This window comes from Propithecus coquereli, unplaced genomic scaffold, assembly GCF_000956105.1.
Source record: "Propithecus coquereli isolate 6110/MARCELLA unplaced genomic scaffold, Pcoq_1.0 Scaffold408, whole genome shotgun sequence".
Taxonomy (NCBI): domain Eukaryota; kingdom Metazoa; phylum Chordata; class Mammalia; order Primates; family Indriidae; genus Propithecus; species Propithecus coquereli.
The window spans coordinates 55,563-68,768 of record NW_012149819.1 but is presented as its reverse complement, the minus strand read 5'-3'; the positions used below and the strand labels follow the sequence as shown (position 1 = coordinate 68,768).

The 13,206-nt window shown below is 35.9% G+C and overlaps 1 protein-coding gene across 2 annotated transcripts; it reads left to right on the top strand.

The window, feature by feature from the left end:
* Positions 1-11,856: 11,856 nt before the first annotated feature.
* Positions 11,857-12,914, top strand: LOC105817330 (L-lactate dehydrogenase B chain-like). Of its 2 annotated transcripts, XM_012652994.1 has the most exons (2): positions 11,857-12,546; positions 12,816-12,914. In XM_012652994.1, the coding sequence occupies exons 1-2, from the start codon at positions 11,857-11,859 to the stop codon at positions 12,873-12,875; spliced, it is 750 nt and encodes a 249-aa protein (XP_012508448.1). In that variant the 3' UTR covers positions 12,876-12,914. The 2 variants fall into 2 exon arrangements, with proteins under 2 accessions (XP_012508448.1, XP_012508447.1); XM_012652993.1 differs by having other exon boundaries at positions 11,857-12,897.
* The last annotated feature ends 292 nt before the right edge of the window (positions 12,915-13,206 follow it).

Sequence of the window (13,206 nt, the reverse complement as noted above, 5' to 3'; positions counted from 1 at the left end):
TATAATAAGTAAATATGTATATAAACCCTAAATGGCTATTTATCTCAGATCATGAAACAAGCCACCATGGATTATAAAACAAAATATTGTTATGTGTAGAGTTGAAAATTTCCCATTCTTTATGTTCAAGAAAAATAATAACCAAGAAATTGATTATCTTTGACAACTTTTCAAGATGTATAAATTTACATTTCTTGTCTTCTAAATAGCACCGAGCTCAGAAATGATAAACATGTTCATTTGTTAAAAGGAATTTTTATTATTTATATCTTTGTTCTACAATTGCTTTTCCTCCTAGGATATTATGCATTTTGTTGCACACTTGAGAGAGTAGGGATTGAGCAGATCTTGCATACCATTTTATGTTTTCTTCATAGAACAGTGCCTGACACAGAAATGTTCAATAAATGTTATTTAAATGAAGATTGAAGAAAAGTATCTTAAATGTCTTATTCCCATTGACCCTGGAGTATAATAAATCTCTATATCTCTATAGATCAGAAGCTTTCAGGGACATTGAACTTTTATCTTTCCAGCATTGCACTTTGAATAAGCCCACAGGCTCTTGGTAGTGTCAGCCTGGTTTAAAATCGTGGTTGTCTCACTTCCTAGAGATGTGGCCTTTGGCAAATTGTCCTCTCTAAGCCTTGATTTTCCTGTCTTTAAAGCAGAGTAGTTGGAAGGCTTAGGTACTGAAATGCATGTTAAAAGCTAAGCATTGTATCTGGCACATTGTAAATTTTTAACGGTGCCTGTCTTCTTATAAATCTTTTTTTATCCTCTGATTTGATTCTAGTGGGAGTATCTCACATCCTTACTATGAAATAGCCGAGTTGTTTTTAGTGCTTGTTCTTCTTAATTCCCAAAGGGTGAGCTAACATTAGGAGCTTTTCAGAAGTAGAACTGCCATATTTAGCAATAAAAGTAGAAATACCAAGTTTAATTTGAATTTCAGATAAACAAAAAATAGTTTTTTGGTATAAATATGTCCTATATTTTATCTGGCTACTCGTTTCTAAAGGCTACTTCAATATGCCATAAAATCCTTTAGTTATGTTCTCTGTGAGGACTTGGAAGTTGGGAGAGGGGAGTAGAGTTGGTTATTTAATCTCATACTATATTATATATAAAAACAAGTGACATTCTTATTTAAGTATTAAGATATAATCACTGTTGTGATAATATATAATTGAAATGCAACAATGCTATATACTATGGCATTAAAATTTTGGAAAAATAGAAAAGATATAGGATTATCATTGTAATATGTTGGTGGCTAAAGAAAAAATTATTTTAAAAAATTACTAAAGAAAGTCTTACTATATGTATCAAGACTTAAAGATATCCTTCAAAAATGAGAAATAGACAAAGAATTTCCTTGATAAGCAAATGCTGAGGGAGTTCATCAACTCTAGATCTGTCTTAAAAGAAATGCTAAAAAGAGTGCTTCAAGTTGAAACAAAAAAGGATAAATAGCAACATGAAAATATATGAAAGTGTAAAGCTCCTTGATAAGTGTAAATATGTAGACAAATACACAATAATACTATAATGGTATGAAATAATCACTTTCAATTCTAGTAGAAGTTAAAAACCAAAAGTATAGAAAATAAATAAAACTATAAAAATATGTTAATGGTATGCAACATAAAAAGATGTAATTCATGACATCAATAAAGTGTGTGGGGAGAAGTAAAAGTTTAGTTTTGTATGCAATTGGAGTTCATTGTTCTGAGCTTAAAATAATTTCTTATAAGTTGTTTTCTCTAAGTCCCATGGTAACTACAAATAAAATACCTATAGAATACACATAAAAAAGTGAGAGGCCGGGTGTGGTGGCTCACGCCTGCAATCCTAGCACTTTGGGAGGCCGAGGCGGGCGGATTGTTTGAGCTCAGGAGTTCGAAACCAGCCTGAGCAAGAGCAAGACCCCGTCTCTACTAAAAATAGAAAGAAATTAATTAGACAACTAAAAATATATAGAAAAAATAAGCCGGGCATGGTGGCACATGCCTATAGTCCCAGTTACTCGGGAGGCTGAGGCAGTAGGATCGTTTGAGCCCAGGAGTCTGAGGTTGCTGTGAGCTAGGATGACGCCACGGCACTCTAGCCCGGGCAACACAGTGAGACTCTGTCTCAAAAAAAAAAAAAAAAGTGAGAAAAGAATCAAAGAATACAACTAAAAAAACCCAATGAAACACAAAGGAAGATAGCATGAGGAAAGGACAAAAGAACTGCAAAATAGAAAACAATTAAGAAAATGGCAATAATAAGTCTTTTTGTATCAGGAATTACAAATCAAAAGACATAGAGTGGCTGAATGGATAAGAAGCCCAACATACAATATATGCGATTTACAGCAGACTCACTTTAGATTAAAGGATGCACATGGGTTGAAAGTGAAAGAATAGAAAAAGATATTTCTTGCAAATAATAACCAAAAGAAAGCAGGAGTGGCCACACTTATAACAGAAAAAAATAAATTTAAGTCAAAAACTGTTAAAAGAGACAAAGAAGGACATTATACAATGATAAAAACTTCAATTCACCAGGAAGATATAACAATTATAAACATGTGCACATGCAACATCAGAGCACTCAAATGTATGAAGCAAATATTGACAGAACTGAAGGGGGAAATAGACAGTGATACAATAATAGTAGCTATTTTAATACGCTACTTAATCATTAAGGGGTGAAACATCCAGACATAACATTAATAAGCAAAATCAGGGCTTCAACAACACTTGAGGCCAAATGGACCTAACAGATATACACATTCTTTTCAAGCACACAGAGAACATTCTGCAGAATAGAGCACATATTGGGTCACAAAACAAGCCTTTAGAAATTTAAGAAGAGGAAATCATACAAAGTATCTTTTTCCACCATGATGGAATGAAACTAAAATCAATAGCAGAAGGAAAACCAGAAATTCACAAATATGTGGAAATAAAACAACACACTCTTAACTAACCAATGGATCAAAGAACAAATCAAAAGAGAAATCAGAAAATATCTTCAGAGAAATGAAAAAGAAAACACAACATATTAAAGTAAATGGAATACAACAAAAGCAATACTAGAAGAGAAGTTTATTATGGTAAAAAATTTACATTTTAAAAGAAGAAAGATTTCTACATAAACAACCTAACTTTACACTTCAGTGAACTAGGGAAAAAGAGCAAACTAAACCCAAAGTTAGCAGAGGGAAGGAAATAAAAATGATGAAGGCAGAAATAAATGAAATAGGGAATAAAAAAATGTAAAAATAATCCATGAAGTTGAGTTGGCTTTTGTAAAAATTCAGCAAAATTGAAAAACCTTTAGCTAGACTAACTAAGAGGGAGAGAGAGAGAGAGGAATCAAATAAAGACAGAGGACTCAAATAAATGAAAGCAGAGACATTACAACTGATGCCACAACAATAAAAGGGAAAGTAAGAGACTACTATGAACAATTACATGCCAACAATTGGATAACCTAGAAGAAATGGATAAATTATTAGAAACATACAAGCTACCAAGACTGAATCATGAAGAAATAAAAAAAAAAAATCTGAATAGACTTACATCTAGTAAGGAGATTGAAGCAGTAATCAAAAATCTTCCAACAAAGAAAAACCCAGGACCAGATGGTTTCACTGGAGTATTCTACCAAACATTTATACAAGAATTAACAGCAATCATTTTCAAATTCTTGCCAAAAATTACAAAGGAGGGAATACTTCCAAACTGATTTGATGAGGCCAAAATTACCCCTGATACCAAATTCAGACAAAGACATTACAAGGAAAGAAAACTGTAGACCAGTATCTCTAATGAGTATAGATACAAAAATCCTCAGCAAAATAGTATCGAAATGAATTCACCAGAATCATACAACATGACCAAGTGGGATTCAAGGATGCTTCAACATACACAAATCAATACATGTGAAAAACCACATTAACAGAATGAAGAATAAAAATCATATGATTATTTCAACAAATGCAAAAAAGTATCTGTCAAAATTCAACATTTTTTCATGATTTTAAAAAACCTCTCAACATATTAGGTAGAGAAGGAATGAATCTCAATATACTAAAAGCCATATATTAAAAGCCCTCTGCTAATATCATACTTAATGAGGAAAAACTGCAAACTTTTTTTCTAAGACAAGGAACAAGACAAGGATGCTCACTCTTACCACGTCTATTCAACATGTTGCTGGAAGTCCTAGTCAGAGCAATTACTAAAAGCCATCCAAATTGGAAAAGAAGCACAATTATCTCTGTTCATAGATAACATAATATTTTGCATAGAAAAATCCTAGAGATTCCATTAAAAAATTTAGAACTAATAAACAAATTCAATAAAGTTTCAAGATACAAAATCATCATACAAAAATCAATCTCATTTCTACCTACTATCAATGAACAATCTGAAAAAAAATCAAGACAACAATTCCATTTACAATAGCATCAAAAAGAATAAAATACTTAGGAATAAACTTAACTAAGGAGGCAAAAGACTTGTACACTCAAAATTAGGAAACAGCATTGAAAGAGATTAAAAAAGATACAGATAAGTGGAAAGACATTCCATGTTCATGAATTAGAAGAATTATTATTAAAATAATACCCGAAGTGATCTACATATGCAATGTAAGCTCTATCAAATTTTAATAGAAGCTTTTACAGAAATGGAAAAATCAATCATAAAATTTGAATGAAACCATAAAGGACCCTGAGCAACCAAAACAATCCTGAGAAAGTGGAACAAAACTGGAAGCCTCACCCTTCCTGATTTCAAAACATATTACAAAACTACAATAATCAAAAGAGTATCATACCAGCATAAAAACAGATAAAGACAGACATATACACCAATGGAATAGAATAAATAACCCAAAAGTAAACCTACATGTATACAGTCAACTGATCTTTGACAAGAGTTCCAAGAATACACAATGGGGAAAGCATAGTCTCTTCAAGACATAGTGTTGGGAAAACTGGATATCCACAAACATAAAGGAATGAAATTGGACTCTTATCTTGTCTTACACATACTCAAAAATAGATTAAAGACTTAAATGTAAGACCTGAACCTATAAAATCCGTGTAAGGAAAAAGGACAAAATCTTCATAGCATTGGTTTTAACATTGACCTCTTGCATATGATACCAAAACCATGAGCAAGAAAATATAAATTAGACAATGAATTACATCAAACCAAAGCTCTGCACAGCAAATGAAACAATCAACAAAGTGATAAGGTGACCTACAAAATGGATGAAAACTATTGTAACCCATATATCTGATAAGAGGACAATATCTAAAATACATAAGGAACTCCAACAACTCACTAGCAAACAAAACAAAACCCAAATAGCCTGACTGAAAAATGGGTACAGGATGTGAAAAGACATTTCTACAAAGAAGACATACAAATGATTAGCAGGTATATGAAAAAATGCTCAAGATCACTGGTCATCCCAAATCAAAACCACAGTGAGATATCACCTCAGACCCATTTGGATGGCCACTATAAAACAAAACAAAACGAAACAGAACAAACAACAAGTGTTGGTGAAGATGTGGAAAAATTAGAACTCTTGTATATACTGTTGGTGGAAATGTAAAATAATGCAGCCACTGTGGAAAGCATTATGGAGTTTTCTCAAAAACTTAAAAATAGAACTACAATGTGATCCAGCAATTTCACTTCTGGGTATTTATCCAAAAGAATTGAAAACAGGAACTCAAAGAGATATTTGCATTCCCATGTTCACTACAGCATTATTCACAACAGCTAAGAGGTATTGGTATATACAAGGTGGTGTATACATGGAACGGAATATTATTCAGCTTCAAAAAAAGAAGGAAATCCTGTCATATGCTACAGGATGAACCTTGAGGATATTATTTTAAGTGAAATAAATCAGTCACAGAAGGACAAATACTGCATGATTTCACTTATAAAATAGAATGGTGGCTGGTAGTGGCTGGGGTTAGAGGAAAATGGGGAATTGCTTTTCAATGGATATAAAGTTTCAGTCATGCAAAATGAAAAAGTTCTAGAGGTCTGCTTTACAACAATGTGCCCATAGTTAATAATGTACTGCACACTTAAAAAATTAAGTGGATAGATCTCATGATACATTTCTTACCATAGTAGTAATAATAATAATAACAATAATAATGAAGGAACAAGTGAAAATGATTAGCTCCCTTATTGTATTCCATTCTGCTCCCTTTTTACCAGGCAATTGCAACTATCTTTTATTTGGATTCAGTGTATTTCACCTGTAATGCTGGTTGAGTGAATCTAACTGCCATACAATGACTGTTTAATACTGGATAGTCACATATGTATAACTGCAGTACTTATGGCCATAAAAAATCACTTGGCTACTAATATAAACACTAGTCACACTCTAGAGTTGCCACTACTCTTAAAATTGAATTAACACAGCTGTAAAGAATGATAAAGCTAAAATCTTCCTATCCCCTGAAAATGGGAGTAATTCACTCCCAGTAAATTCACAATAACCCAAAATGTCAGTTTGGCTTTTATTGGCTTCATATTCTGGCCACATAATACGATAATAATGGATGTTTTATTCTCTAGCTTGACTTTAATCAGTATTGCAGCTTGGTTGATAAAAATAAACACAAATAGATTCTTATTATTTAATCTAGATTGTCCTAGTAGGACATTTAAGAACACTTAATCTTGTTTAGAAAATAATAAGAGGGCATAAAAATGTATGCCAATTTGTTTCAAAGATGTTGAAAATAAAAATCCTAATGAATCAATAATTTAATGTTCTTTTCTAAGGTTATAAACAACCAATATTTCCTCATATTCCAAAGAATATAAGGGGGACAATCTCACTAGTTGGAGTGACAACAGTAATAGTCTTTGTCTACAAGAAACACTTCTTGGATGAGATTTACTGTTATCTATACTGCAAACAGAAAATACTTTTGATGAAAGACTCAAAGAAGTATGAACATTGGTCTTGTAATTTGGTTATACAATAAGGCCTTGGGTTTATCTACAGTTATTCTTAGAACTGACCTAGCACCACATGAATAGATTTTTCCTCTTGTAATCTTAAAAAAAAGGAGGGAGGAAAAGAAGGGAAGGTAGAAGTGGAATGAGATCTTACAAGGGGAGTAACTTCAGTAAACAATGATTATAATACAAAAGATTATTTTTATTTTCGAGTTGTATGGCAGAACATCTATGAGGAAATTAAAAGAAATTAAAACAACATATACTACTAGGAAATCTCAGCAGTTGTGAAAAACAGCATCAAGTTAGAATATAATACAAGGTCTGTCTGAACTTCAACATTTCTGTCCACCAGCTGTGTGACCTTCGGCACATTACTTAATTTATTTAAATTTGAGTTTCTTTCATCCACAAAATGGGATAATAAGAGTACTGACTTATTGGATTGTTGTGGTAAATAATTGAGATAATACATGAAAAGTACAAAGTAGAAGCTCAATAAATCTCAGCTCTTATGATGACGATGGTGATGATGATAGCATTTGTATTATGTCTCAAACAGACAAACGAAGAGTAATATTAATACTTACCCTTCCTACCCCACAGTCTAGTTAGTATAATAATATCACGAGATTATCTCGTATGTACTCTCTCTGTCTACCAGATTAGGTGCTATTATTGCAATATTATAAAAGTGAGAGTTTTAAAAGTAACAATGGCTCAGGGAACAGTAGAGTAATTCAAATCTTCAGATGAAATTTTGTGAATGTTTACCTACCTTTTCCCACAACATGAGAAGGCCAATACTTATTTCTCACTTAATTACTATTCTGTGGTGTTCGGACAAAAGTAGCTGTGAAAATGAACTTTAAAAATAAATACTAGTAGAAATTCTTTTGTCTTTTCTTCATTTATATTTCCATTTACACTTTTCTTTTTTTTTATTTCAGGGTATTATGAGGGTACAAACGTTATGGTTACACTTTATGTCTTTGCCTCACCCAAGCGAGGGTTAAAGGCACGCCCTTCCCCTCTACAATGCTCCCGGTGTCCTTTAGTTGTGAGTTTACTCCTCCATCTCCCTAATCCCTGGAGAGTATTACTGCCGTGTGAGCACCCTAGTGTTGATCAGTTAGTACCAATTGGATGACGAGTCCATCTACACTTTGAAACACTACAAGCTCCTTTAAATATAGTCCATTTATTAATCCATAGACTGAGTGAAATAAGCCCTCCTTAAGTTGGGTCAGTCTTTTAGAGTAGGTAAGATCCTCCTTCCCTATCCTCCCTCTCTGTGCTGCTCCCATTCCTGGAGACACACAGAGAAATGTTACTGTGCTTCCTGTTTCACAGACAAAAACTCCGAATTCTTAGCACTAGTCCATTTATCATTCTGTGCTGTGCCAGCATGTATACCTATCTTGCTCTGTACAGAAATAAATCCCTGGGATCTACTTCATTCAATCAAAATTATTTATTGCGTGCCCACTATATACCTATAATTTGCATTAGATGCTACGGATAACATGGTTAGATGTTATATGAAGTTCCTGGCTATAAAGAATTTGCAATATGTAGGTGGATAATACAGCCAAATATGATAATGTGAACACAAGGGGTTGTAGAAGATGGTAGTCATTGAAATATTTCAGGAAGTAGTATCTGAGCTTCTATTTGAAGAATGACTCAACATGACTCAGATGAGATGTGGTATGTGTTTTAAGGACACTGGAGTTTGTGGTAGGAAGAGTTCTGGCCCAGAAAAATAGCATCCTTGGAGACTCAGCATTGAGAGAACATAATGTGTTCAAGGAACCAAAAGAACTAGTTAAGCTAGAGCAGAGAAAGACAGAGAAGAAGAAAGGATAAGGAAAAGAAATGAGGATGAAGAGGACCAGTGTCAAATCATGAAAGACCTTGCGTGCCATATAAAGCAGTTTGGAATTTATCTCACAAACAAGAGGGATTGCTGTTGCAAGATTTTATGTACTGGAGTGAAATGATCAGACTTGTGTTTTAAGATTTTCTGGTGGCAGGGTGGAAAAATTAACTGCAGTGGGTCACCACTGAGACAGGAGGACATGTGATGAAATGATAGTAGTAATTTGCCTAGGTTCAAGTAGTGCCCTGACTTACGGCAAATGCTATGGGATGTGAGAGAGAAAGAATCAATTAGATTTGGTAATTAAGTGGGTCTAGTAGATTGGGAAAGGGAGGCCTTAAATTCTAGCATGAGCTGGATATAACGCAATGCTTTATGAGTAGGTATGTTCTCAGCATTCAGTCAATACCTTTCTTATGCTTAAAAGTCTGTCAATGCAGCCAAATAGACTTGCAAGTTCTAGTTTGTCCTGACATTTTTGAATTAGCCCTGGTGTAGTCTCCAAATGTGTATTGAGAGCCTACTAGGTAGATAGATAAAGTCAGAATGATTGAGATCCCTTTCTCATGAAGTTAATAGTCTTCTGGGAGACACTGACAAGTGAATTAGCAACAGAACAGGATAAGTACTACAAAGGAGATATTCACGGAATTTTCGATAGGCACTTACTTGCACATGGAAGAAAGAGAGCCTTGCCTCAGCTATCTCAAGCAGTTGCCCTTCACTGTCAAACACCTCTGCTGGGGCTGGAATTGAATCGGCTGCCTCCTCCATCTCTATCTCTCCAGCATGAGCTATACGTAATCTTAACTTGCTTTTGTGTCTTTCTGCCCATATGTTTTGCTCTCTTCTGTATCTTCAAATAAGCTTCTCCTCCTTATTCCTGCCTGTTCAAACCTTTGCCTTATCACAGCACCTCAAGGCCCTTCTGGCCCTTTTTTCAAAACATAATGTACCACTTGAGCCAGCTTTGCGAATCACCTCTCTGCACTTCTTTTATTTAAAACTGTAAACAAAAGCCTTATATTCCAGCTAACAGTTTACACTGGGAGCTTGAAAGATCCTTACAAGCCTACGCTTTGGCTTCCCTTAGGTGTCTGCTCAGACCTGGCCTAATTATATGCCTGGATTGAAGCAAAGCATGTTACGGCCACGTGGTCCAGAATTTGACCACGGAGGACAAGGGTCTATGGGCGAGTGGGGCTGTAGACGAAGGTGTGTGCAGCGGGCTTTCTCAGGGACAGCTTAGCCGGTATATAACATGTGGCACTGGAGCTGAGCACTGGAACATTCCTTTGACTTCCCGTATGAATCATATAGAATAATTGTGTTTATATTTAAAAAATATCTTGCTATGATAGTGATAGGAATTGCACGCATCTTTAGGAGGAGAATGTGTCTTTACTATGTCGAGTCTTCCAATACATGGACATGCTTCTATCTCCATTTACTTACATTTTCCTTGTTTCATTTCACCGATATTTTATAGTTTTCAGCATACAAGTCCTATACATGTTTTGATAGATTTATACCTAATTGTTTTATTGTTTTTAAGCAATTATAAATGGCGTTTTATTTTTAGTTTTGATTTTTATGTGTTCATTGCTAATGTATAAAAATAACACTAATTTTTGTATGTTTATCTTATTAAAAAGAAAGAAAGTGCATGTGCAGCATGTGTACGTGTCGGGGGATGTGGGTTATGGGAGTCGTGGAGGAGAGTGAGGGGTCTGGAAGGAGGAAAAATGTCCCAGAGTAGAAAATACTTGTGTTGATGCTTGAACAAAAAGAAGGAGGTAGAGTGGTGAGAGGGAAGGATGCACCCTTAATAGCAGTAATTTCAATTGTAAGAGCATGAAGGAGCCAGAAACATGGAACCTTCAAGAAACAACAAAGCCGAAATGTCTGATCTGCTAAGGAAATTTAAACAGCTGATTATCACAGCGTTTCTCAAACAGGAGTCTGTCACTCTCCAGGGAGTGTGATTCAGTTGCTGCAATGGAGCCACAGAGACTAGCAAGTTATAATCTCTTTTTCTGTTTCCAAGTGAAGAGAAAATAGAGGAGATACAGTCTTTCCCCTTTCGTATTTGCTTTCCTATTGTATGTCTGTTGATTTCCTCTGGGCTACAGACATGTTTTTGTCTTGATGACTGCAACAGGAATTAACGCAGCCAGATGGCCTGATGGTGTGCCTTATGTAGACTACCCTATTTCATTGGAAACAGCTACACCAACCAGGTCATCCATATGGGAAACATGAATGAAACCACGACAGCAACATAACTGCACTGCGTCAAGTGGAAGGAGAGCACTTGTATGTAAACACGGAGTGTGGGAGCACGCCCAGGGAGTGTAGGAGCGCGCCTTAGCAGCACATTGCCTTGGAACCGCCAGCCCTCTGACATAGCTGTTGACAGCAAGGCTACAAATGTAACACAAACCACAGCGGCATGTAGCTATAAGAAGAGAAGTAGCTCAAGTCCAAATGTGGTCTCCAATTAAAACAAAGACACTCCAAGAAACATAAGTTTTAGAAGCACAGTCAGAGAAGTCACGGACCTTATAAAGCAGTTTCTGCAAAATACTCTCTTAGCCTAGCACAGAGTGCTTAAGAGGGAAGCCCAGGGCCTGACCCTATGTGAATTTTCAGGAAGTTTTTACCACCGAAGTAGTAGATCTTTGGCATTAAGGGTTTTCCCTGTGAGGGCTCCTCATGAAGCAAGTCCCAGAATAAATATCAAATTAAATGACAATAATCCTTGTTGACATGCAAAGTGTGCCAGCCTTACATCTGGCACTCAGTAACACAACATAAATTCTCATATCTGTGAAGGGGATTATTCTGTGTTTCCAGTTCATAAAGATGTTTTTAGTTGACATGTTGGCTTTCAGAAAGGAGTTTGCCTCAAAGACTTAGGCAACCGGCACAACTATTGCAGCGGGCCCCAGAGCTTTCTCCCTCCTGTGCACAATGGCAACTCTTAAGGAAAAACTCATTGCACCGGTTGCAGAAGAAGAAGCAGCCATCCCAAACAGTAAGATCACTGTAGTGGGTGTTGGACAAGTTGGTATGGCGTGTGCTATCAGCATTCTGGGAAAGTCTCTGGCTGATGAACTTGCTCTTGTGGATGTTTTGGAAGATAAGCTTAAAGGGGAAATGATGGATCTGCAGCATGGGAGCTTATTTCTTCAGACGTCTAAAATTGTGGCAGATAAAGATTACTCTGTGACCGCCAATTCTAAGATTGTGGTGGTAACTGCAGGCGTCCGTCAGCAAGAGGGGGAGAGTTGTCTCAATCTGGTGCAGAGAAATGTTAATGTCTTCAAGTTCATTATTCCTCAGATCGTCAAGTACGGTCCTGATTGCATCATAATTGTGGTTTCCAACCCAGTGGACATTCTTGCGTATGTTACCTGGAAACTAAGCGGATTGCCCAAGCACTGTGTGATTGGAAGTGGGTGTAATCTGGATTCTGCTAGATTTCGCTATCTCATGGCTGAAAAACTTGGCATTCATCCCAGCAGCTGCCATGGATGGATTTTGGGAGAACACGGCGACTCAGGTGTGGCTGTGTGGAGTGGAGTGAATGTGGCAGGTGTTTCTCTCCAGGAATTGAATCCAGAAATGGGAACAGACAATGATAGTGAAAATTGGAAAGAAGTGCATAAGATGGTGGTTGAGAGTGCCTATGAAGTTATCAAGCTAAAAGGATATACCAATTGGGCCATTGGATTAAGTGTAGCTGATCTTATTGAATCCATGCTGAAAAATCTATCCAGGATTCATCCAGTATCAACAATGGTGAAGGGGATGTATGGCATTGAGAACGAAGTCTTCCTGAGCCTCCCGTGTATCCTCAATGCTCGAGGATTAACCAGTGTTATCAACCAGAAGCTAAAGGATGATTAGGTTGCTCAGCTCAAGAAAAGTGCAGATACCCTGTGGGACATCCAGAGGGACCTGAAAGACCTGTGACTACGGAGCTCTAGGCTGTAGAAATTCAAAAACTGCAATGTGATTAACCCTGAGCCTTTAGGTTTTGTACCATCTATGTACACGGATCATAGTTTGCTTTTGTCTTCCTAAATAAGTGAATTTGGGCTCAAAGAATCAAAGCCCATGCTTGATTTAATGCTTGCAATCTGAGCCCTTGAACAAATAAAATTAACTATCATAAAAAAAAAAAAGACTTAGGCAATCTACTTCTGATAGAAAATCCTTCCCTAAAATAGAAGAGATGAAGACATTTCATTTCTAAATGTAGTTTTATATAAAACATTCTTCTTATAGCCATGCAAATACAGGCTTTTCTTGAACAAT